The sequence below is a fragment of the Amphibalanus amphitrite genome, unplaced genomic scaffold, assembly GCF_019059575.1.
Source record: "Amphibalanus amphitrite isolate SeventyFive unplaced genomic scaffold, NRLGWU_Aamphi_draft 002619F_arrow, whole genome shotgun sequence".
NCBI lineage: Eukaryota > Metazoa > Arthropoda > Thecostraca > Balanomorpha > Balanidae > Amphibalanus > Amphibalanus amphitrite.
In genome coordinates this window covers 2,536-26,483 of record NW_024884028.1, presented here as the reverse complement: position 1 = coordinate 26,483, position 23,948 = coordinate 2,536, and the positions used below count along the sequence as shown (strand labels likewise).

Below are 23,948 nucleotides of genomic sequence, written 5' to 3'. Positions count from 1 at the left end.
GGTCAACGCTGTACGCCTGCCACGTGAAACCAATAAACAAGCCGTCACATCTCACTGAAAATACACTAAGCAGCGGGTGAAGTAAATGATTAGGTCCAACTTGAGACATTCTCTATTATAAGAGGTGCCTAATGCAGCTATACGAGGAAAACTTACGTTAATAAGAAAAAAAATCACGTCCCTAAATAAGCGCACGAATGCCCAGTGAAGAAATCAACTAAAAGGTAGGTCGACTGCTTAGGTAACTAGAGCAAGAGGCTTCACAGCACGAGAAGCCCAAAGGAAAAAATGGTTCACTTGATTTCTCTCAAACCAACAAACTCACTTTCATCATCTTCCGGCACCTTTCCTCCCGTATTGACAAAAGAAAAATGGGCATGCCTTCAAAAGAAATCATGGGCTAGAGAGCACTGGCAGCGTAAGGCTGTAGCTACTACAGTGGTCGGCACTAGTACGCTTTCCTGCTTAACCAAGATACCTACCGAGACGCATAGGTAGGCACCAAATAACGGCATATCTACCACGTATGAAGTTTATATTCAAAACCATACTCACTGTTTCACGGATCAGCAATTGCCGCTGTGACCACCATCAATGGTCTGCAGCCACAATCAGCGTAAAACTAAACGAAAGTCTGAACGTAAAACAACTGCCACTGCACATCTGTCGCCTGCGACCACTGTTCAGCGCCAAGCCTTGATCCACACTGAATCAGTTTTGATAAGTGCACTTTAGTGGCGGTACTATCAGCCACTTAGTTTCGGAGCGTTCGCAGCTATCTGCACAAGTTTCGTATTGGGCATCGTTGCAGTGGATCCATCAATCCCGACCGAGGAAGGTCTGCTAGATTTGAGTCACCGAATCAATTGAGCTGGGGGCTGGGTGACGATGCCCATTGGTTAGGTGATCCTCAAATCAGGAGCCGTTTCTCTGTCAGGCTTGATGGATGCACTGCACCATTGCGCGGTACTTCCAAGACTAACTGTCCTATTATAACCACTTCTTGCAGCGGCCATCTCCATATGTCATACATATGTTATGTCACGTCATCTAATGACCCAGACCGCCACTGTAAAACGCCCGCAGTGCCTATATGTAGTCTGCTAGAACGGTCGCGCTTGAAAGTACCGCGCATCGGTGCGGTGGATCCATCAAGCCCGACCGAGGAAGGGCTGCTAAATTTGAGAGTCACTGACCCAATGGACATCCGCATCCATCCCCCAGGTCAATTGGCTCGGTAACTCTCAAATCTAGCAGCCCTTCCTCGGTCAGACTTGATTAATCCACCGCAACGATACGCGATACTTTCAAGAAAGACTGTACAAATACATTGTGCGCCTACAGCATTATAGATAAGACACAACTATAGCATGGATTAGACGTATCTATCATCCGTGCCTACAGATAACATTTCTACCAACCATGATAGTGATGGAGGTATACGTTTATATCAGCTGGGAGCATTGATGCTTTAGTTTTGTAACAATTACAATAATTCGGTTGTTACTGGGCCGATGGCGCTGAAACTTGGAATGCACTTGGACACCCGCCGGTCAGTGCATTTCCGTGTGTCACGGTTGGGATGTCACGGTTTCATGTGCCCCCCCCCCCCCCGGTCCGCAGTCGGCGCCGTCAGACTCGACGGACACCCCCGACAACAGACGTCTCCAGCGACGCGTCTCCGACCGTCATCGAGTACCGCCACGTCGACACACTGCCGGAGCAGGTGCAGCACGTCCAGACGGCCCGATTCCGTCTCCAGTACGGCCGATCGGTGCTGGAGCACCTGGAGGGGATCGGCACCGACTGGCTGTGACCGGCCGAGGCCGTCCAACGACGCCGATGGAGGATGGACCGGCCGACGCCCGCAACGGTCGGTGTCTACTGTCACTCAGTTGTGTTGTGGGTCGGTAGTGCACCAGGTGTGGGGCGTATTCGTGTCGTTTGTTGTGGGTAGTCGGGTTGCATAATGTGTAACACATTGCAGGGCAACTTATGTGCGGTACTTTGTAAAATATTTATGCCTATATATCAGTCTACTTGTGACATGTTTCCGTCTCAATTTGCCGCCCGATATCCTACCTTTTGATTTAGTGGACGGAGTCTTTGGAACTCAATTATTATCAGTCACCTACCGATCAGTGATTACCTCCCCACAAAGCGCCCCGTTTGGACCCTCCCGGCTAATTCCCATCACCCACCGCCTGACCCGTGTATTACCGTCCCCTCAGAGCGGCGCCATGCGCGTGCCAGCGCTGTGGCCAGCAGCTGGCCGAGCACTCCAGGAGCAGATCGTGCACGTGCACACGGTGCACAAGGACAGGGGCTGGTACAGACGGTGCCGGACCGAGTTTCCCGATCAACGGTCCAGCCTGGAGCACCGCGCCCGGTGTCGGCGGACCAACGGTCAGAGGCAGAGAGGGGTTATATTCAGGGTGGGATTGGTCAGTATCGATCCCGGGTCTCGGTTCATTAGATATGTCGGCATTATTTCAGGGTACATGAGGGTACGTCCCATGTTGTGGGGAGGGGGAAGTCATCTGTCATATAGAACGTGATTGATTTTGGTGTACTGACTTTTTATTTTCCATTTGAAATTCATGTTTTGAACAGGCTTCTTTTGTGGTGCATGGAGCAGCCCATTACAATTAATCATAGATGGGTTATTAATGCTGAATTAAATAAAAGTACTAATCTGATGCAACAGCTTGTCCGTTGTGCTATGGTTGGTACATTGTCCCAGAGGCTGACGACATTCGGAGAGCTCGCCATTGCTTATTGCCATTAGGTGTGGTCAACCGGCCCGCTCTGCTGTGGATTGTTTCTATACGGTCGGGTGGGAGCGTTCCAGCGCCCGGGTAACTCTTCCTCTGTTATTTGCATGTCAATTGTCCGAGTGCTGCACTAGCTCCGTTGAGGTTTCACCGCACTGTCTGTTAATTACTGTTAACCCTCGTCAGCAGGAAGGGAGAGTGGGTGGGGGGGGGGGGCACTCCCCTGACGGTTTTTCAGGACTTCACGGGACGCACCGGCGATAGAGAGCTGAAATTTAGCGCGCCTAACATTTGATTCAAGCCGGATCGTTTGACACAAACTTCATTTTCAGGTCAGGTGGGTCACTGACCTAAGACGTCACAAGTGAACCTCTGCACGGTCCTAAAATGTCGCCACTTCACAACGCCCTCAGTGTCCTCGGTGCCGGCCGCTGCCGCCGCGCCGTTCGTGCGTCATCCGACCCCACCGACCGCCGCCGCCGCCGCCTCGGCGCTCCATGGATACGCGCCGTGAGTGAACAAATGGCCGGAGGTTGAGGAGTTGAAGGGTTGTGACGGGGGCGGGAGGTGTCGACCTTTTCCAGATTTGACTTGTATCTGGTGTGCCACAGACTTTTCTATTTATAGAGAAGACTTCTCTATATGGGTCATTTCATATGAACTCAACAAATGTGTCCTTTTTCATAAAGCCTGGAATTGTAGAATTGTAGTTGTAGTTTGTGGGTTTGTACTTTCGATTGTACAAATATGTTTCATAGAATAAATTTTACAATCCGAAAGTACAAACTACAGGTCAAAGGTCATTGGGGTCAGGGGCATGAATATGTCAGGATAGGCTTAAAATTGATCAACTCCAGGTAACCGAAAGTTTCGTCGCGATCGGCTGCTTTTTACGCGAGTTATTCGCGAAAAAAGAACGATTGGGAGTGGTCCGTTTGACCCCCCTATAAGGTTAATCTCGAATTTATTTTTTATCTTTTTATGCAAGTCACTGCAGTTGGGTTCCATCATAACGTGATCTCATGCGTTGAGAATGATCAAAGGAAGAGGGCGTCGTGATCCTGGGAAGCAGATCAGATGGGTTATAAAATTTGGAAAAGACTCCAACGGTGTTATCTCTGCTCCATACCGACCCTCTACGTCCTCAGTACCTGTCCATTATTCTTGTTCACAACTCACACTGTTTGTGTGCACGGCCACGCCACTCTATGTCCGGCCGTTCCGGGTCCTCCACTAGGGGTATACGGCCCCACGGACTGGCCGTTTGAGTGGGTGGGTTGTGGTACCAAAAGTTGTAGTATGAATACAATGGTTTTATTCAACTAAATTCGACCGATATGAGTGTGCACCTGAGGACGAAACAGAAATAACAGATATTAGCGAGAGCACCACATTCGACAGTAATGGGTGGTTTATCACATTTTCCCCCGCTGTGTTAAAGACACGAGTAGGCAGAAATCGAGTAGCAATGTAACGAACAAAAGACAGAGTAGGCAGAAATCGAGCAGCTATGTAACGAACAACGCAACAGGCGTCTTTGTACACGTTTGCATAAGCTAAGGCGCACGTCTGGCTTCGATGAGCGCCTCAGTACACGCTCTTATATGTTAAGGCGCACCACTGGCTTCCTTGTCCGGTTAGACCGACGCACTTCGGTCGCCGGTTCTGGCTCGCTCGGTGGCGGCGCGCTTGAGGGTCCCGGGACCGCTTCTGACTCGTACGATGGCGGCGCACTTGAGGGCACCGGGGACTGGCGGCTCGAGAGCGGCGTGCTCGAGGGCTCCGAACGGATGCCCGGAGACCCCGGCTCGCCCGCTTCCTCTCCCTTCTCGTTTCCTTGTTGCTGTGTACAACCGCCGGGGGCGAGATCTCGCACAGAGACCGTGTCGACCTTGCCGCCGGGATAGCGCACGAAAGCGTAGTGCGGGTTCGCCTCCAGGAGTTCGACTGGCTCAACTGGTAGGTCAAGCTTTCCGCGGACGTATTTCTTCAAGAGAACCTGCCCGGGGTTGAGGAGCCAGGACGGTAGAGAAGCTCCCGTCGCAGACCGCCGCTGGAAACAGAACATCCTTTCGTGTGGGGTGGCATTTGTTGCTGTGCACAACAGAGACCGGATAGAATGCAAGACGTCAGGCAGGACGGCGTCCCATTGTCCTCTGCTCAACTTCTTGCTCTCCATAGCGAGTTGAACGGCACGCCAGATGGTGCCGTTAAGCCGCTCACATTGTGAGTTGCCTTCGGGGTGGTACGGTGTCGTGCGACTCGTGGCGATCCCCAGTCCTGTCAGGAAGGATCGAAGCTCAGCTGACATGAAAGCTGAACCGCGGTCGGAGTGCACGTATGCCGGCATCCCGAAGATGGAGAAGAGATGAGTGAGGCATTTGATCACGGTGGCGGTTGTCATGTCCCGGCACGGATAGGCGAACGGGAACCGAGAGAACTCATCGATCATAGTGAGGATGTACTGGTTGCCGTTCGGACTTGGGGGTAGGGGACCTTTGAAGTCCACGTTGATTCTTTCGAATGGAGATGTAGCCTTCACCAGCTTCGCGGAGGTGGCCCTGAAGAAGTTCGGCTTACATCGACAGCAGACCGGGCAGTTGGAGGTGACGCGGCGCACGTCATCCACGGAGTAGGGCAGATTCTTGCTGCGCACGAAGTGCAGCAACCTCGTTACTCCGGGGTGAACGAGAGACTCGTGCAGCTGCTCCAGGGCCGGATGTGAGGCGGCTGCGCAGTGGGCGCGGCTGAACGTATCAGCAGGGATGTTTTCTCGTCCTGGTCGGTACTTGATGGTGTACGAGAGTGGTGAGAGCTCGATTCTCCAGCGTAGAATCTTTTCATTCTTGATCTTGCTCGACACTTTGTTGTCGAACATGAAACTCACGCTTCTTTGGTCAGTGAGCAGGTTGAAGTGGTGGGTTAGGAAGTGCCTCCACTTTCTGATAGACTCCACGATGGCGTAGGCCTCCTTTTCGACGATGTTGTGACGCTTCTCGGCTTCGTTCAGAGTGCGTGAGAAGAAGGCCACAGGACGCTCGTCTTGGGTAAGAGTCGCTGCGATGGCTTCGTCGGAAGCGTCTGTTTCGATGGTGAATGGGGCGTCATCTCTGATGACGGCGACGACCGCTTGTGAGATGTCCTTCTTCAGCTGCTGGATAGCCGCTCTGCAGTCGGGATTCAGAGGGAACGACGATGCAGAGATGAGGGGACGGATCTTCTCAGAGTATGAGGGGATCCATCTGGCGTAGTACGCGAACAGGCCGATGAGCCGTTGCAGAGACTTCTTGTCGCGAGGTTCCGGCAGCTCTTGAAGTGGACGCAGTCGTTCGGGGTCCGGTCTCAGCTGGCCTCGCTGGATGGAATACCCGAGGATATTCACCGTCTCCAGGCCGATCTTGCACTTGCTTCTGTTCAGCGTGAGGTGGAGCGCATCGGCAACCTCCCAGAAGCGCCGGAGGTTCTCATCGTGCTCCTCCCTCGTCTGGCCATAGATGGTCAGGTCGTCCAGATAAGCATAGGTCTCCTTCAGGTTGTTGGCCGCGATGATGTCATTCATGACGCGCTGGAAGGCGGCTGCGCCGTTCGTCACCCCCATGGGGATTCGCTTGAATTGGTACAGCTTTCCTGCCGCTTGGAACGCTGTGTAGGGTCTCTCAGATGCGTCGATCTCGATTTGGTAGTAGGCGCTGGAGAGGTCGAGGACGCTGAAGAAGCTGTTTTTCCCGATCTTGTTGACGAGCTCGCCGATGTTCGGCAGAGGATACGCGTCCAGTTCAGTGAATCTGTTGATAGTCTGAGAGAAGTCAACGACCATCCTTTTCTTCTTGTTCTCCGTGTGTGTGACGACAACTTGGGCACGCCAGGGTGAGCGACTTGGCTCGATGACGCCCTCGTTTAGCAGACGTTGAACTTCGTTCTCGATGAACTTCTCGTCCACATGGCTGAAGTGTCGTGCTCTGGTCGCGATGGGATGGCAGTCGGGGGTGAGGTTGCTGAAGAGCCTCGGGGATGCCGCCTGACTGACTTTCATCTGCGCGAGATTGCAGATACTGAGCTCGGGTTCGTCGCCACCGAGCTCCAGGGTTACACCCTCGTGTCTTCGGAGGAACGGCATGCCGAGAATGACGTCCGTGCAGAGATCCGGGAGGATGGACAGTTCGACCTCCTGGTACTCTCGATCGTCAACGGTCACGGTTGACACGCAGTATCCTCGCACCTGTGTTGAGAGACTGGACGATGCCATGGAGACTTTAGACGATCGTGGCTGCACCCTCATGCCGAGTGCGGGGACGAGCTTTGCGCTGATGAAGTTGTCAGAGCTCCCTGTGTCGATGAGAGCTGTAACCTGACGCCCGTTGACTCTCGCGCTCACTGTTGCTGGCGCGTGAGTAGCGGCGGCAGAGCTTGAGGCTGCGAGCGTGGGCGAGAGCTCCGGCTGGCGAGGTTCTTCGGGGTAGGACTCGTACTCCTCCTGTACGGCCGACGCGTTAGCCACCGACTTGGAGCGGCACACCTTCTGCCAATGTCCGGATTTGCCGCACTTCCCACAGGTTGAGTTTCTTGCAGGACAGGCTGCTCGTGGGTGGCGTTTTAGTCCGCAGAAGAAACACGGAGATTGTGAGGCTGCAGCTACGTAAGCGTCTGCAGTTGGAGATGCGGCGGAGGCTGCGACCGGATCGACCCGTACCGTCGGGGACAGGTAGGATTCCGCGTTTCGTGCGGCTTGCTCCAGTGACCGCGCTTGTTGGACCGCTTGGTCTAGGGTCAGAGTCTGGTTTTCCAGTAGTCTGGTTCTCATGCTGGCGTTTCTCAGGCCCCTGATAAAGGCATCGCGCACGAATGCCGCGCGATGCTCTATGGCTGTGACGGCGGCGAAGTTACAGTCACCCGCCAGGTTGTTCAAGGCCAGAAGGAACTCGTCGATGTTTTCTTCTGGCTTTTGGTGCCTCGTTGACAGCAGGTGCCGCGCATAGATTTCGTTTGGCGTCTTCAGATATGCAGCGTCGAGTTGCTTCAGGGCTGCATCGTACGTCTGACAGTCTTGAATCACGTCCACGACTTCTGGTCCGATATGGAGGAAGAGTAGTTCGAGCTTGTCAGGATTGTGACTTTCGATAGTCGTCAAGAAGTACTTAAATCCTCGGAGCCAGAGCTTCCATTTCTTGTGAGCTTGAGGATCGTTTGGAGGGACGTCGAACTTGTCTGGTCTGGCGATCCTCTCCATGTCTTGTCATGAATTTAGTTGAATAAATTGTGGTACCAAAAGTTGTAGTATGAATGCAATGGTTTTATTCAACTAAATTCGACCGATATGAGTGTGCACCTGAGGACGAAACAGAAATAACAGATATTAGCGAGAGCACCACATTCGACAGTAATGGGTGGTTTATCACATGGGTGGTTTGTCCCACCGGCACACTGGCGTCCCACCGGGTGGTCCCCGCCACTGCGACGCACCGTCGGTGGTCCGCCAGCCCAATGTCTCCCCATCCCCTCTCCCCTGAATGAGCTGAAACCGAACGGCCCGGAATACCAAATCGAGCATACAAAGTTTTAGCTGTGCTTACTTTGATATCAAGCCTGTGCTGACGTCTCACAGCATCGGGCCGCAGGGAAGGGCGATTGTTAGTTTAGATAGACAGGGGTCACCTTAGCGGACAGCGGTCCCGGCGCCAGCGGCCGGACGCTCTATCTGCACTGTCCCGGCCCCAGCCGGAGTCTGGTGCAATCCTCATGAACTGCATAACCTTCCTTTTGACGTCATTTGGTAGCTACTGTCGTGATTCTGTTGCTTACAAATGTCGAAGGAGATATTTTTCTTGCGAGCGTCAATTGTACGGTGGCCCGAAATATGTCAAAACCACGTTGCAATAAAGTGCCGTTTACAGAACCCTGCAGCCGGACAGGTGCTGCCAGAGGTGCAGCTCCAACTCGAGACGATCGGTACGTCAGGAGGGGGCGGGGTGGTTAGCTGTTGTTCAGGCCCTGGTGGATAAACAATGACCACTCTGGATTGGAGCGGCTTATGAAAAAAGGGTGGGGCTGAGAAATCAAGTTTAGGATTTATGGAGAGCGAGTAGGTGTCTGTAATAGCCTCGTCTGTTCTGCGGAAGAGGTTGTGCCGATTTTGCTGCTAATTGTGAGGCGTGAGGAATATAACTCATTTAGATAAAATGCTTTGCGTCGTTTTGGTCAATATCGTGCTGTTACACGATCTGGGGTTCGACGATTGCATTATTTTTTAATTCAAAACATAACCCCGGCTTGTCCATCAATGACGAGTTGTGACATTCACCTGTCGATTTTAATCGGAGCACCTGCTGGTTTGTCAACCACTAGCGGTCGGTGATGAGTCTCTCTCTCTCTCTCTCTCTGTCTCTCTGTCTCTCTCTCTCTCTCTCTCTCTCTCTCTCTCTCTCTCTCTCTCTCTCTCTCTCTCTCTCTCTCTCTCTCTCTCTCTCTCTCTCTCTCTCTCTCTCTCTCTCTCTCTCTCCCTCCCCCCCCCTTCCATACCCGTCTCTGTTGATCGTGCTCCAGTTGAGACATATATCTCTCTCTCTCCTCTCTCTCTCTCTCTCTCTCTCTCTCTCTCTCTCTCTCTCTCCTCTCTCTCTCTCTCTCTCTCTCTCTCTCTCTCTCTCTCTCTCCCTCTCTCTCTCTCTCTCTCTCTCTCTCTTCTCTCTCTCTCTTCTCTCTCTCTCTCTTCTCTCTCTCTCTCTTCTCTCTCTCTCTCTTCTCTCTCTCTTCTCTCTCTCTTCTCTCTCTCTTCTCTCTCTCTCTCTTCTCTCTCTCTTCTCTCTCTCTTCTCTCTCTCTCTTCTCTCTCTCTTCTCTCTCTCTCTTCTCTCTCTCTCTTCTCTCTCTCTCTTCTCTCTCTCTCTCTTCTCTCTCTCTCTCTCTCTCTCTCTCTCTCTCTCTCTCTCTCTCTCTCTCTCTCTCTCTCTCTCTCTCTCTCTCTCTCTCTCTCTTCAGAATGTCTGCAGAGCTCGGTACGGCTGCCCTCTGACGTCTGTCAAGACAGCCTCAGATTCAGATTCACTTTCAGAATCACATTCGGACCCCCTTAGATTTTCATAAAAACTGGTCCATGGGTACAGTTTTGGACGCTGATTCCAATGGTGAAGTCTGTTTTTCGCCACATATTATACTTTGGCCCCTAGAGGCATTCAAAGTTTTTTTTGGGCGAAGGGGGACCCCCTTAGATTTTCATAAAAACTGGTCCATGTGTACAGTTTTGGACGCTGATTCCAACGGTGAAGTCTGTTTTTCGCCACATATTATACTTTGGCCCCTAGAGGCATTCAAAGTTTTTTTGGGGAAGGGGGACCCCCTTAGATTTTCATAAAAACTGGTCCATGGGTACAGTTTTGGACGCTGATTCCAATGGTGAAGTCTGTTTTTCGCCACATATTATACTTTGGCCCCTAGAGGCATTCAAAGTTTTTTTGGGCGAAGGGGGACCCCCTTAGATTTTCATAAAAACTGGTCCATGGGTACAGTTTTGGACGCTGATTCCAATGGTGAAGTCTGTTTTTCGCCACATATTATACTTTGGCCCCTAGAGGCATTCAAAGTTTTTTGGGGCGAAGGGGGACCCCCTTAGATTTTCATAAAAACTGGTCCATGTGTACAGTTTTGGACGCTGATTCCAACGGTGAAGTCTGTTTTCCGCCACATATTATACTTTGACCCCTAGAGGAATTCAAAGTTTTTTTGGGTTTTTATAAAAATCAATATGTGGCGAAAAACAGACTTCACCATTGGAATCAGCGTCCAAAACTGGACCCATGGACCAGTTTTTTTGAAAATCTGAGGGGTCCCCCTTTCCCTTTAGAAACTTTGGATGCCTCTAGGGGCCAAAGTATAATATGTGGCGAAGAACAGACTTCACCATTGGAATCAGCGTCCGAAACTGTACACATGGACCAGTTTTTATAAAAATCTAAGGGGGTCCCCCTTCCCCAAAAAAACTTTGAATGCCTCTAGGGGCCAAAGTATAATATGTGGCGAAGAACAGACTTCAACAATGGAATCAGCGTCTAAAACTGTACACATGGACCAGTTTTTATGAAAATCTAAGGGGGTCCCCCATCGCCCCAAAAAACTTTGAATGCCTCTAGGGTCCAAAGTATAATATGTGGCGAAAAACAGACTTCACCATTGGAATCAGCGTCCAAAACTGTACCCATGGACCAGTTTTTATGAAAATCTAAGGGGGTCCGAATGTGATTCTGAAAGTGAATCTGAATGCCTCTAGGGGCAAAGTATAATATGTGGCGAAAAACAGACTTCACCGTGGGAATCAGCGTTCAAAACTGTACACATGGACCAGTTTTTATGAAAATCTAAGGGGGTCCCCCTTCGCCCAAAAAAAACTTTGAATGCCTCTAGGGGCCAAAGTATAATATGTGGCGAAAAACAGTTTTCACCATTGGAATCAGCGTCCAAAACTGTACCCATGTACCAGTTTCTATGAAAATCTAAGGGGGTCCCCCTTCCCCCAAAAAAACTTTGAATGCCTCTAGGGGCCAAAGTATAATATGTGGCGAAAAACAGACTTCACCGTTGGAATCAGCGTCCAAAACTGTACACATGGACCAGTTTTTATGAAAATCTAAGGGGGTCCCCCTTCGCCCAAAAAAACTTTGAATGCCTCTAGGGGCCAAAGTATAATATGTGGCGAAGAACAGACTTCAACATTGGAATCAGCGTCTAAAACTGTACACATGGACCAGTTTTTATGAAAATCTAAGGGGGTCCCCCTTCCCCAAAAAAACTTTGAATGCCTCTAGGGGCCAAAGTATAATATGTGGCGAAAAACAGACTTCGTCATTGGAATCAGCGTCCGAAACTGTACACATGGACCAGTTTTTATGAAAATTTAAGGGGGTCCCCCTTCCCCCAAAAAAACTTTGAATGCCTCTAGGGGCCAAAGTATAATATGTGGCGAAAAACAGACTTCACCATTGGAATCAGCGTCCAAAACTGTACCCATCGACCAGTTTTTATGAAAATCTAAGGGGGTTCCCCTTCCCCCCCAAAAAACTTTGAATGCCTCTAGGGGCCAAAGTATAATATGTGGCGTAAAACAGACTTCACCATTGGAATCAGCGTCCGAAACTGTACACATGGACCAGTTTTAATGAAAATCTAAGGGGGTCCCCCTTCGCCCCAAAAAACTTTGAATGCCTCTAGGGGCCAAAGTATAATATGTGGCGAAAAACAGACTTCACCATTGGAATCAGCGTCCAAAACTGTACCCATGGACCAGTTTTTATGAAAAACTAAGGGGGTCCGAATGTGATTCTGAAAGTGAATCTGAATGCCTCTAGGGGCAAAGTATAATATGTGGCGAAAAACAGACTTCACCATGGGAATCAGCGTCCAAAACTGTACACATGGACCAGTTTTTATGAAAATCTAAGGGGGTCCCCCTTGCCCAAAAAACTTTGAATGCCTCTAGGGGCCAAAGTATAATATGTGGCGAAAAACAGACTTCACCGTTGGAATCAGCGTCCAAAACTGTACACATGGACCAGTTTTTATGAAAATCTAAGGGGGTCCCCCTTCGCCCAAAAAAAAACTTTGAATGCCTCTAGGGGCCAAAGTATAATATGTGGCGAAAAGCAGACTTCACCATTGGAATCAGCGTCCAAAACTGGACCCATGGACCAGTTTTTATGAATATCTAAGGGGATCCCCCTTCCCCCAAAAAATTTTGAATGCCTCTAGGGGCCAAAGTATAATATGTGGCGAAAAACAGACTTCACCGTTGGAATCAGCGTCCAAAGCTGTACACATGGACCAGTTTTTATGAAAATCTAAGGGGGTCCCCCATCGCCCAAAAAACTTTGAATGCCTCTAGGGTCCAAAGTATAATATGTGGCGAAAAACAGACTTCACCATTGGAATCAGCGTCCAAAACTGTACCCATGGACCAGTTTTTATGAAAATCTAAGGGGGTCCGAATGTGATTCTGAAAGTGAATCTGAATGCCTCTAGGGGCAAAGTATAATATGTGGCGAAAAACAGACTTCACCATGGGAGTCAGCGTCCAAAACTGTACACATGGACCAGTTTTTATGAAAATCTAAGGGGGTCCCCCTTCCCCAAAAAACTTTGAATGCCTCTAGGGGCCAAAGTATAATATGTGGCGAAAAACAGACTTCACCGTGGGAATCAGCGTCCAAAACTGTACACATGGACCAGTTTTTATGAAAATCTAAGGGGGTCCCCCTTCGCCCAAAAAAAACTTTGAATGCCTCTAGGGGGCCAAAGTATAATATGTGGCGAAAAACAGTTTTCACCATTGGAATCAGCGTCCAAAACTGTACCCATGGACCAGTTTTTATGAAAATCTAAGGGGGTCCCCCTTCCCCCAAAAAAACTTTGAATGCCTCTAGGGGCCAAAGTATAATATGTGGCGAAAAACAGACTTCACCGTTGGAATCAGCGTCCAAAACTGTACACATGGACCAGTTTTATGAAAATCTAAGGGGGTCCCCCTTCGCCCCCAAAAAAACTTTGAATGCCTCTAGGGGCCAAAGTATAATATGTGGCGAAAAACAGACCTCACCATTGGAATCAGCGTCCAAAACTGTACCCATGGATCAGTTTTTATGAAAATCTAAGGGGGTCCCCGTTCCCCAAAAAAAACTTTGAATGCCTCTAGGGGCCAAAGTATAATATGTGGCGAAAAACAGACTTCACCGTTGGAATCAGCGTCCAAAACTGTACCCATGGACCAGTTTTTATGAAAATCTAAGGGGGTCCCCCTTCCCCAAAAAAAACTTTGAATGCCTCTAGGGGCCAAAGTATAATATGTGGCGAAAAACAGACTTCACCGTTGGAATCAGCGTCCAAAACTGTACACGTGGACCAGTTTTTATGAAAATCTAAGGGGGTCCCCCTTCGCCCCAAAAAAACTTTGAATGCCTCTAGGGGCCAAAGTATAATATGTGGCGAAAAACAGACTTTACCATTGGAATCAGCGTCCAAAACTGTACCCATGGACCAGTTTTTATGAAAATCTAAGGGGGTCCCCCTTCCCCCAAAAAACTTTGAATGCCTCTAGGGGCCAAAGTATAATATGTGGCGAAAAACAGACTTCACCGTTGGAATCAGCTTCCAAAACTGTACACATGGACCAGTTTTTATGAAAATCTAAGGGGGTCCCCTTCGCCCAAAAAAAACTTTGAATGCCTCTAGGGGCCAAAGTATAATATGTGGCGAAAAACAGACTTCACCATTGGAATCAGCGTCCAAAACTGTACCCATGGACCAGTTTTTATGAAAATCTAAGGGGGTCCGAATGTGATTCTGAAAGTGAATCTGAATCTGAGGCTGTCTTGACAGACGTTGCCCTCTGCCAGAGGCGCCACATCCGGTGACGCGGCCCGGTCATACCCCTCGCCTCGCACGGAGAGGACGGCGGGTAGAGCGTCGGAGCGGCGGCAGAGTGCGCGGAGAGAGCCGGACAGGGCACCAGCTGAGGGAGGCAGGGTACAGGGGGGGGGGGGGGCGAACATCGTTTTACGGATGATACAACTGGACACTAAGAAAACAGAAGTAGGTGTTGAAAATAATACGTCGTCATGTTGTTGCAGTTTAGTACGAGCGGGCGAGCCAATCAGTCTCTCGTAGAATAGCAGAAATGTCTGAGCATCAGCGGCCGGCCGGCCGTGGTCACCCTTCTGGGAGGTCTGTATCACAGCAAACCACTGGGCAGTTTCACTTGCGGTCTTTTTTAGGGTAGATGCATCCCTTCCACCAAGTACTGGATTATTACCAATACATTTCGGCGACTCCCAATGCACGTGCCACGTTCAAAACGAAAATGCTTCCGTTTTGTAACAATTACAATAATTCGGTTGTTACTGTGACGATTGCGCTGAAACTTGAATGCACTTGGACAGCCGCCGGGCAGTGCATTTTCGTGTGTCACGGTTGGGGCGTCACGGTTTCATGTGTCCCCCCCCCCCCCCCCGGTCCGCAGTCGGCGCCGTCAGACTGGACGGACACCCCTGACAACAGACGTCTCCAGCGACGCGTCTCCGACCGTCATCGAGTACCGCCACGTCGACACACTGCCGGAGCAGGTGCAGCACGTCCAGACGGCCCGATTCCGTCTCCAGTACGGCCGATCGGTGCTGGAGCACCTGGAGGGGATCGGCACCGACTGGCTGTGACCGGCCGAGGCCGTCCAACGACGCCGATGGAGGACGGACCGGCCGACGCCCGCAACGGTCGGTGTCTACTGTCACTCAGTTGTGTTGTGTGTCGGTAGTGCACCAGGTGTGGGGCGCATTCGTGTCGTTTGTTGTGGGTAGTCGGGTAGACGTATTGCTGGTATTTGATGCATACTGTAGGTATTGATGTGCGGTGCACAATGTATAACACATTGGAAGGCAACTTATCTGCGGTAGTTTGTTAAACATTTGTACCTGCTACCTATATATTAGACTACTTGTGACATTTTTCTGTCTCAAATTGCCGCCCGCTATCCTGCCTTTTTGATTTAGGGGACGGAGTCTTTGGAACTCAATTATTATCAGTCAGCTAACGATCAGTGATTACCTCCCCACAAAGTGCCCCGTTTGGACCCTCCCGGCTAATTCACATCCCCCACCGCCTGACCCGTGTATTACCGTCCCCTCAGAGCGGCGCCACGCGTGCCAGCGCTGTGGCCAACAGCTGGGAGCACTCCAGGAGCAGATCGTGCACGTGCACACGGTGCACAAGGACAGGGGCTGGTGCAGACGGTGCCGGACCGAGTTTCCCGATCAACGGTCCAGCCTGGAGCACCGCGCCCGGTGTCGGCGGACCAACGGTCAGAGGCAGAGAGGGGTTATATTCAGGGCTGGATTTGTCAGTATCGATTCTGATCCCGGGTAATGAAATATGACAGTATTATTTTAGGGTACATGAGGGTACGTACCATTTTGTTTGGGGCGGGGGAATCATGTGTCATAGAAAGTGATTGATTTTGGTGTACTGCCGCTTGCTATTTCCGGTTTCAAATTCATGACTTGAAGAGCCTTCCTTTGTGATGCATAGAGGAGTCCATTATAATTAATCATAGCTGGGTCATCCAAATTAGATTAAAGGCACTAAGCCGATGCACCTTGTCCCTAATATCCTGTGGTTAGTATATTTATATCTCGTCTGAGACCGACGACATTCGGAGAGCTGGCCACTGCTTATTGCCATTACTATTAGGTGTGGTCAACCGGCCCGCTCTGTTGTGGATTGTTTCTGTACTGTCGGGTGGGAGCGTCACAGAGCCCGGGTAACTCTTCCTCGGCTATTTGTACATACGTCAATGGTCCAAGTGGTGCAGAGCGCCGTTGAGTCCTCGCCGCTCTGTCTGTTTACCCTCCCCCTTCCAGCCGGGGAGGGGGGGGGGGGCTGCCGCTTCCCTGACGGTTTTTTGAGACTCCACGGGACACACCGGCGCTTAGAGAGCTGAAATTTAGCGCGCCTAACATTTGAATCAAGCCGGATCGTTTGACACAAGCTTCCTTTTCAGGTCAGGTCGGGTCACTGACCTAAGACGTCACAAGTGAACCTCTGCACGGTCCTAAAATGTCGCCACTTCACAACGCCCTCAGTGTCCTCGGTGCCGGCCGCTGCCGCCGCGCCGTTCGCGCGTCATCCGACCCCGCTGACGGCTGCCGCCGCCGCCTCGGCGCTCCATGGATACGCGCCGTGAGTGGTTCAGTCTGAGTTTGTCCTTTTGAGTGTGTATTTGGGTTGAGGAATGCGTTGACCACGAATGCGGAATGCGCCCTCACACGATGATTGGGGTAATAACGTGAGTGGGGACGAGTTAAGATAGCCGGAGTGATGCCAGACTTGTTATCTTGAGTAGTGACGCCACATTATCGCAGGGAATGTTTGATTTTGTGAGTAGCTGATATAAAAACACGTCATTTATAAAAAGTTATTTTTGATAAAATGTCATGCTGCACATACTTGCTATGTTGTGAATTCACTCCTCGTTTTAGTGTTCGGATTTAGTTTGTTAGATGTCTCCTTTGTCGTTCAGCTGCAGGTGGTTTTGATCATGATTCAACAATTATCGCGATAAATATACTGCCTCTACTGACCGTTTGGCTCTGTTCTGTTTCAGGTTTTACTACGACCCGATGATGGCGAACCCGGCGATGGCAGCTCAGCTCCAGGTAGGTGGTGGTAACGAACATCTGGTGACGGAAAGACCATCGACCAGCTCTGTTCATAGAGATCTTACATAGAGGTCGTGGAGATCGTATGTATAACATAGCTAATTTTGTTGGCTCCGGTGGCTGTTGAATGGCGTACGGGTGGTGTTTGGCTTTGGTTCGAAATATGTTGCCGGAATGGGAGTAACAACCCGAGTAATTAAGGTGGATCTGAGTAGATTGAATAATGGCCAATGAGTTGCTACGGCTATTAACTGCCCACCTTGTATTACATCAACAGACACTCCACACATGGTTGTGGCTATTCTTTATTTATACCTTGCACAACAATTTATACCTTGTTAAATTGTTGTGCTCATCATGTTGCATGACAGTTGTATCATTTAAGGTATATTAATTGTTTTTTGTTGCGTCAGAACTAAAACCTCTCGCCGTACCAGCCAGCCCTACGACTTGGCTGGTGCTGTCTGATCTAGTTGTCACCTGTCCCGTCTCACTGACGACTCATTGTCCTCCCGTGCTTCCAGTCGGGTCCAGCGGCGGCGGCGGCCGCTGCCCAGGCGGCCCTGCTCAAGGGGCCGGCCGTCTCTCTGGCCCAGCCCGTCTCGGCGGCCGCCTACAGCGCCGCCGCGGCGCGCGCCTATACGGCCGCCCTGGCCGCCCAGCAGCCGGCTGGCTTGGCGGCGGGGGCGGCGGCTCAGCAGGCGCAGCTGGCCCAGCTGGCCGCTCTGGGGTGAGCGCTAGTTCGGGAAGGGGATAGGAGATAGTACTCAGCCTGTAGAGACGCCGCCGGATATTCGATTCTACTTCCCACCACCTGTATATGCTGATTGCGAGCATGGCTGCTCTTGGTTGGATATCAATGATAGGTGATTTGGACCAATATGTTCGAAATATGCTCATCTGAATGTTACGAAGCCTTTTATGACATGTCTTCATCAGACTTTCCGTTTTTGTTGTCAAAGAAGACATGGATGTGCAGGGTTTAGATGTGCATTTTGCGAACCTGTTAGTTGATCCTGGCAGTGGCGGATCCAGCTCAGAGTTTTTTGGGGGGTGGGGGGGGGGGGCAAACCATAACAATTAATCGATTCTTTCCATGCCTCGTCCATAGGCGCAGTTAAAATTATGCCGTTTGGGAGGGGCAAATGCCCATTTTGCCCCCCTGGATCCGCCACTGGATCCTTGCTTTAATTTGCGCCATTCACTTAATTCTCATTCGCTTTTTTCACCGAGGTTATTTCTGACGTGCAGCCAGCCAACACATGAGACTGTCACCTATCAACATGAGAATTAGCTTTTTCCGTTCTATCATTATTTCATCCTTTTGCTATTCCTGCACGCTCCCGCGCAATGTTGTGTTTTGACCGGTCCCTTACGGGCATGTTTCAGTATCCCGACGTCTGGGGAGTACGGATCGGATCCGTACCTCGGACACGGAGTGGGACCCGTCGCCGGATACGGGGTACGTACCGCGTGCATGGACGGGTACTCGGGGTACCGAGTACCGTGTACCTGTCCGATGTGGAGATGACGTCCGAACATGGACACTTTCCATCGTTTTGAAGTACGTCAGTAATGTCTGGATATTGTGGGAATGCTGATTATTTAGCGACATCGAGCACGCCTTCAAACCATGGATGAAATAATATCGACACCTTTTTTTAAACCCCACATTTGTTCTCCGGTGAATTTCAGACAAGTTGGTTAGAGACCTTCAAAAAAGGTACAATCACTCGATTTTTCTCAAGTTTGTCTGTCTTGGCAGATAAAGCAATACCAGAACAGGCCTACGAACACACATATTTGATCAGGATCGGACGATTGGACACTTTTAAAAGGAGATCTTTCGTGCCTCCCGGAAATTCACGGGAGAGCAGATGTTTTAAAAAAGGTGTCGATATATACTACACCGCGAGTAGGTAGAACATAGGCGAGACGTTTAAAAGACTTTTCTACCTACGAGCGGTTTAATAATTTTATACCGTACCGCCAATATCTTTCGGGCGCTTAACCCTCTAGTGCCCCCGGTATCATATCTGTAAGTCAATTTGCAGAAAATTCGCCTGCTAATCATAGAGGTGAAAATTGTTGAAAACCCTGCTGTATCAGAAGTGGTACGTCTTGGCAACCACCTGGTGGCAAAATTTTTAAGTAATGATTTCTCAGTTTCCCACCAGGTGATTTTGAAGAGGGTCAGTTTGTCCTTTGCCAAAAATCAATTTGAGATGCAAGTGTAAATTTAAGCATTTAGAAAACAAAAAATTAGTTATTTGGAAAGAAACTTGGTATACTGTGAGACAAATGTTCAACACATATCATAGTATGTTGCAAAACATCGCAACTTTTTCAGGGTCAAAGATATGGACCCCTATTTTTGGGGATGCTAGATATGATACAGTGGGCATAGCACTCCAATATTTTCTATGAAATTTTCGCCGCTGCAACATACGGTGTGCCAATACCATAGTTTTCTCAGGTGATAAGCATTGCAATGGCCTGTGAGTCATTGCAAATGACGATGGTACAAGATGCATAAATTTGTGAAGTTCGCACCTCTTGCGCCAGATAACTCTATTTCGCTCCAGACTTAAAATGTCATAACGATATTGGTACGCTTATGCCGCCTCTCATCCTTGTCAATCTTCCAACATCTAGCTTTCTATGAGTGGCCTTACATGCCTCATACATCTCGACTTTTCTAACGCTCATAGGAATATGGTTTTGCAACTGTTTGACGATGACAATAGTGAACTTTTTGATCTGCAGGACACTAGCAGACCATATCTTCTAAAACCACGTTAGGAATGACATGCTATCGATGACAAGCTTGTTGATTTCAAGGAACGATCATCCGTGCGAGCATTTATACTCGTGAAACCAAAAATTGAGACTTGATGTTAGGGACAGGAGGATTCAGCGGTCTCTTGCACAATTTCGATATTCCAACAGGGGTTGTGGACGGGCTTATTTATGTCTTGTGGGTCTATGTGTTAGCTAGGCATGGCTGAAGACTTGCATTAGCAGCCAGCAGCATTTTTCACTCATATTGGAGAACGACTCACAATTTGTTTGCTATTCAAATCTCCTCCGTTCATCCCAGTAGTAAGAGATTGAATGTGGAGTGGAAAACTATACCGTCATCTTCAGAGGAAGCTGGCTAAACGGGCTCGCCATGAAGACAGACTCCGGACCGAAGGGCGTGGTTCCTTTGATTTCCTATATAAGAAGTAGGTAACCATGCACTGCTGCCAGGTTCCAGCAGGTGCCTGACACCTGGCAAGCATTTTCACTGCCAGGTATGTCATTTGTTGCCATATATTGACATATACCGCCAACTGTGGTAGCTGAGTGCCACTGAACAAAAAGGATTTATAGGTACTAAAACATGGATACTACTTTTGTACTGACCATAAGAATAAAAGTTAAAGTGCGGCATTGCGTAATGCGTATGCTCACCTCCATATGAGGTCAATGAATATTGTGCAAGTTCCTGCCGATCGGTGCACAGTTACCTGTACCTTTGTTGTCTGACACGTACAACGGTTACTGCACTGGTCAGTGCGCGGCTGTTATACTGACGCCGATGACATCAGGACCGCATGACCATCGACCAGTCAAAGTACTAACTGACGATTCACAGGCTGAGAGTTTCAGTCACCCGAGATTGTCCGGCTATCATGAAGATAAACCAACATCGTCTTTGGCATTGATCCCGGTCCGTCGGCAGGCTGTCCAGCATTTTGCATCAGAACTGCTTCACTTCAACCACTTACCGCGAGCCAACTGTAATGTCTTCATTTCTATATCAAGTATGCATAACGCATCTACGTTTGAGAAGCACGGCCCACATGTCTGAATTATGAAAAAATTGCACAAGTGCAACGCGCTGTATCGTGGAAATTGAAGGAATAGAAGGCACTCGTAAATAGATGCCTATGATTAGCGTTGTTCCCTAAGCACCGACTGAAAGGACATTTTGATACAAGAAGGATGCCAATGAAATATTAAGAAAATGTTCTGATAAAAAGTGCACAATAAAGGATGTCTTGTTGGCATTTTACACATTTTAACTGCCACTTTTATCACTGAAATTTTTAATAATATATATTTTCTCATCTATGTCTTCACTTCCTTCTGTGTGGTCTGATACCACTAAAAATTACCAAGTGGAATGCCCAATGTATCATATTTGATACAAAATTTATTTCCGAAATTTGAACTGCGAAAAAATATTTGACTCCAGAATTTGAACAAGGGACCCAAAATGAATCATATGTCACAAGGTGCTAATTTTAGGAACCGTGGAACTATGTGTGGGCATTAGAGGGTTAAAGGTAAAAATACATTTGATGTAAAAATAAGACATATTTCAGACTAGACGAATGTTTTACTAGACGTTTAAGAGTTTGTAAACCGTCTAGACGTTTAATAGTTTGTTAATCGTCTAGACGTTTAACGATTCAGTTACACGACACCTGATAACTTTCTCTCTTTGCACGTGAAGCAATTGTAAACATTCACTACGTTTCCATGACACGTCTAAATCTATTCAGCGAAATTTCACGTGCGTTTTTCTCGGAAACTATTTACCGTATGCAAAAAATGAGCGTACATATGATTTTAGCTAGCACCTAATCCTGTATTTACATTTTTACATTATGCTTAAGTGCTATGATGGAGTAAATCCATTTTTCAAAATCGGCTTAGCTTATGCCATGGAAACGTGGCTACTGTCCAGGGTATATTGAATTAGGGGGTAGGACCAAGTTTAGTAGGCATGATCTCAACAATTATCTTGTTTTATACGGCGGTTTTCATTTTCACAATATTATTTTTGATATCATGATGTTTGTATATCTCGGTTTTACGAAAAATAGTAGGGCAACAAAGATAAATTTCGCGAAAAAAATAATTTTAGTCCGAAACATCCATTCTGGTATGCAAAATTCAGTATGAAGCCCAGTATGGTGACCGTCTAGTGCGTCTAGTGACCGGCTACTGTCTACGGTGCGGGATAATACTGGATTGGTGTCTCGTGGAAATAAACACAGGGATCCGCGACATTAGGATCAGGTCTGCCATCTAGCGAGAGAATTATGGTTAGGTAGTGGTAAGCTAGATAGGCATTGGGAACAGGCCTGCCACCTAGCGAGATAATAAACGTTAGGCAGTGGTAAGCTATATGTCAAGCCTGAGCTCCATGTTGCCAGAAACTGCTAAGACACCAATCCAGTATTATTACATCCATGTTTAAACCTTATTTATCCGGAATGAAACTGAAAACGCAGTGTGGCTTTTATGTATACCTCATGATTAACTCGGATGTGTCAGTATTTAGTTACAATGTAATATTACGCCTGTAAATATATGACTATGAATGGGACATTGATTTGCCTGAAGGGTCATCGTATGGAGTTACCGATTGATTTGAATCCGATAGGTAGCTAAGCTAGGCATTTGCAATATTTGGTACCTGACAGAGTTCCTGGGCTGTCCCCCGCTGCACCTCTGGTTCCGTCTTTGTGTCTGTGTTCCAGTTCTGACCGGTTTCATGTCTTGCTCTGTGACCATCTGCCGCTGTCATGTTCTGACCGCTGTATGTCGTTTTCGCCGGCAGGCGAGTATGTACCGGGGAGCGTACAACCGGTTCGCGCCGTACTAAAACCACCTCACCACTACTATTGGCGGCTGGCGATCGGCTGAAACAAAACCAGTGGCGGCTGGCGATCGGCTGAAACAAAACCAGTGGCGGCTGGCGATCGGCTGAAACAAACGAGGCATCTGGTGTTGTTTTCTCTTTGAAATCTGGTGACATTTTACCGGCCGCAGGTGGAACTGCATTGCATGGCAGGGATTTTACCACCAATGAATATTGACATTTTAGTAAATGCTGTCGCTGTTGGCAGGCATTGTTGGCTCAGGCATTTGAACTCACTGTCAATAGGGCATTGATTGCATGCCCTGTGTATAGGAATCTCGCTCCTGTTGACATGATGTCGTATGCACCGTTCTGCGTTTGGGCGTTCGATAAGTCTCGTGTCTGTTGTGTTCCGCCTTTTTTCGCGCAATTCCCCAGATCTGGGACCGATATTACTGCGTCGATGACGTCATCCGGCCGCCAGACGGCGCGACGTCATTACACGAGTGTTGCGGCAGACCAAACGCCAGTGCCGACGGCATCTGAAGACATTCGCAGAAATTGGGGATATTTTGTCTCGGGAGCTGTGCGTTGAATTTCGGGTGTCTGCGTGGCCCGCGACTGAGCTACCGGGCGGCTGGGACGCTCGTCTCGATTTTGGGGGACGATCAACACTTATGGTGGCCCCATCGTCTCATTGTTTAGGTCGCGGTGCTGCGTCAGTGGTCGATTGATGTGAAAACGCCTGTACAATACTCTGGATAAGATCTGTGGCAGCGATCCCGGGATCGAATCCCACCGTCTGCCGGGTTTTCCTCGCCGCCGTCGCACGCACATGGGAATTGGAGGCGGTTGGGTAGTCGATGCGAGGTGGATACTGCTCATTTTGTGTTAGTTGGAGTTACACCATCTCATGACGTCATCTGGCCGTCATTTGCCTGTCATCGGACCGTCATTTGGCCGTCATCGGCTGTTTGGTGACTGACCGGCGCGGTGACGGCCGCCCTCCCGTGTACAAAGTAGGTGCAATGTCATGAATACATCCGCGGACAGGTTGACGGCCATTTTGTGTTTGTTTTTGCTGGGTGACTGAGGAGAGGTGAAACACGTTGAAAGAGGACACATGAGCCATAGCAGAGAAGGCACTTCGGGACGATAGACAGTTCCTTCCGACTCTGTTCAATTAAAGGGATAGACACGGTGCATCGGGGAGGACAGAGACGGGCGAGAGGGGAGGACAGAGACGGGTGAGAGGGAGGACAGAGACGGGTGAGAGGGAGGACAGGGGCGGGTGAGAGAGGAGGATCTGGACGGGTGAGAGGGGAGGACCGGGGCGGGTGAGAGGGGA

General features: G+C 49.2%; 1 protein-coding gene and 1 long non-coding RNA gene across 2 annotated transcripts; both read left to right on the top strand.

Annotated features, from left to right (window-relative positions):
- Window positions 1–1,539: 1,539 nt before the first annotated feature.
- LOC122377199 lies at window positions 1,540–3,168 on the top strand. The gene is made up of 3 exons (XR_006255814.1): window positions 1,540–1,873; window positions 2,232–2,406; window positions 3,107–3,168. It is a non-coding gene; the product is annotated as an uncharacterized LOC122377199 (long non-coding RNA).
- A 5,523-nt stretch (window positions 3,169–8,691) lies between these two features.
- LOC122377197 (RNA binding protein fox-1 homolog 2-like) lies at window positions 8,692–23,668 on the top strand. The gene is made up of 8 exons (XM_043357157.1): window positions 8,692–8,720; window positions 14,772–15,021; window positions 15,435–15,605; window positions 16,305–16,483; window positions 16,908–16,959; window positions 17,487–17,692; window positions 18,352–18,424; window positions 22,580–23,668. The coding sequence occupies exons 5-8, from the start codon at window positions 16,924–16,926 to the stop codon at window positions 22,622–22,624; spliced, it is 360 nt and encodes a 119-aa protein (XP_043213092.1). The 5' UTR covers window positions 8,692–8,720; window positions 14,772–15,021; window positions 15,435–15,605; window positions 16,305–16,483; window positions 16,908–16,923; the 3' UTR covers window positions 22,625–23,668.
- Window positions 23,669–23,948: the final 280 nt, after the last annotated feature.

Bases quoted from the DNA above. Each gene is read 5' to 3' on its own strand.
- LOC122377197 (XM_043357157.1), top strand. From the start codon at position 16,924: ATGATGGCGAACCCGGCGATGGCAGCTCAGCTCCAG. The intron at 17,693-18,351 runs GTGAGCGCTAGT...GGCATGTTTCAG, and splicing joins GCCCAGCTGGCCGCTCTGGG to TATCCCGACGTCTGGGGAGT. The intron at 18,425-22,579 runs GTACGTACCGCG...TTTCGCCGGCAG, and splicing joins GACCCGTCGCCGGATACGGG to GCGAGTATGTACCGGGGAGC.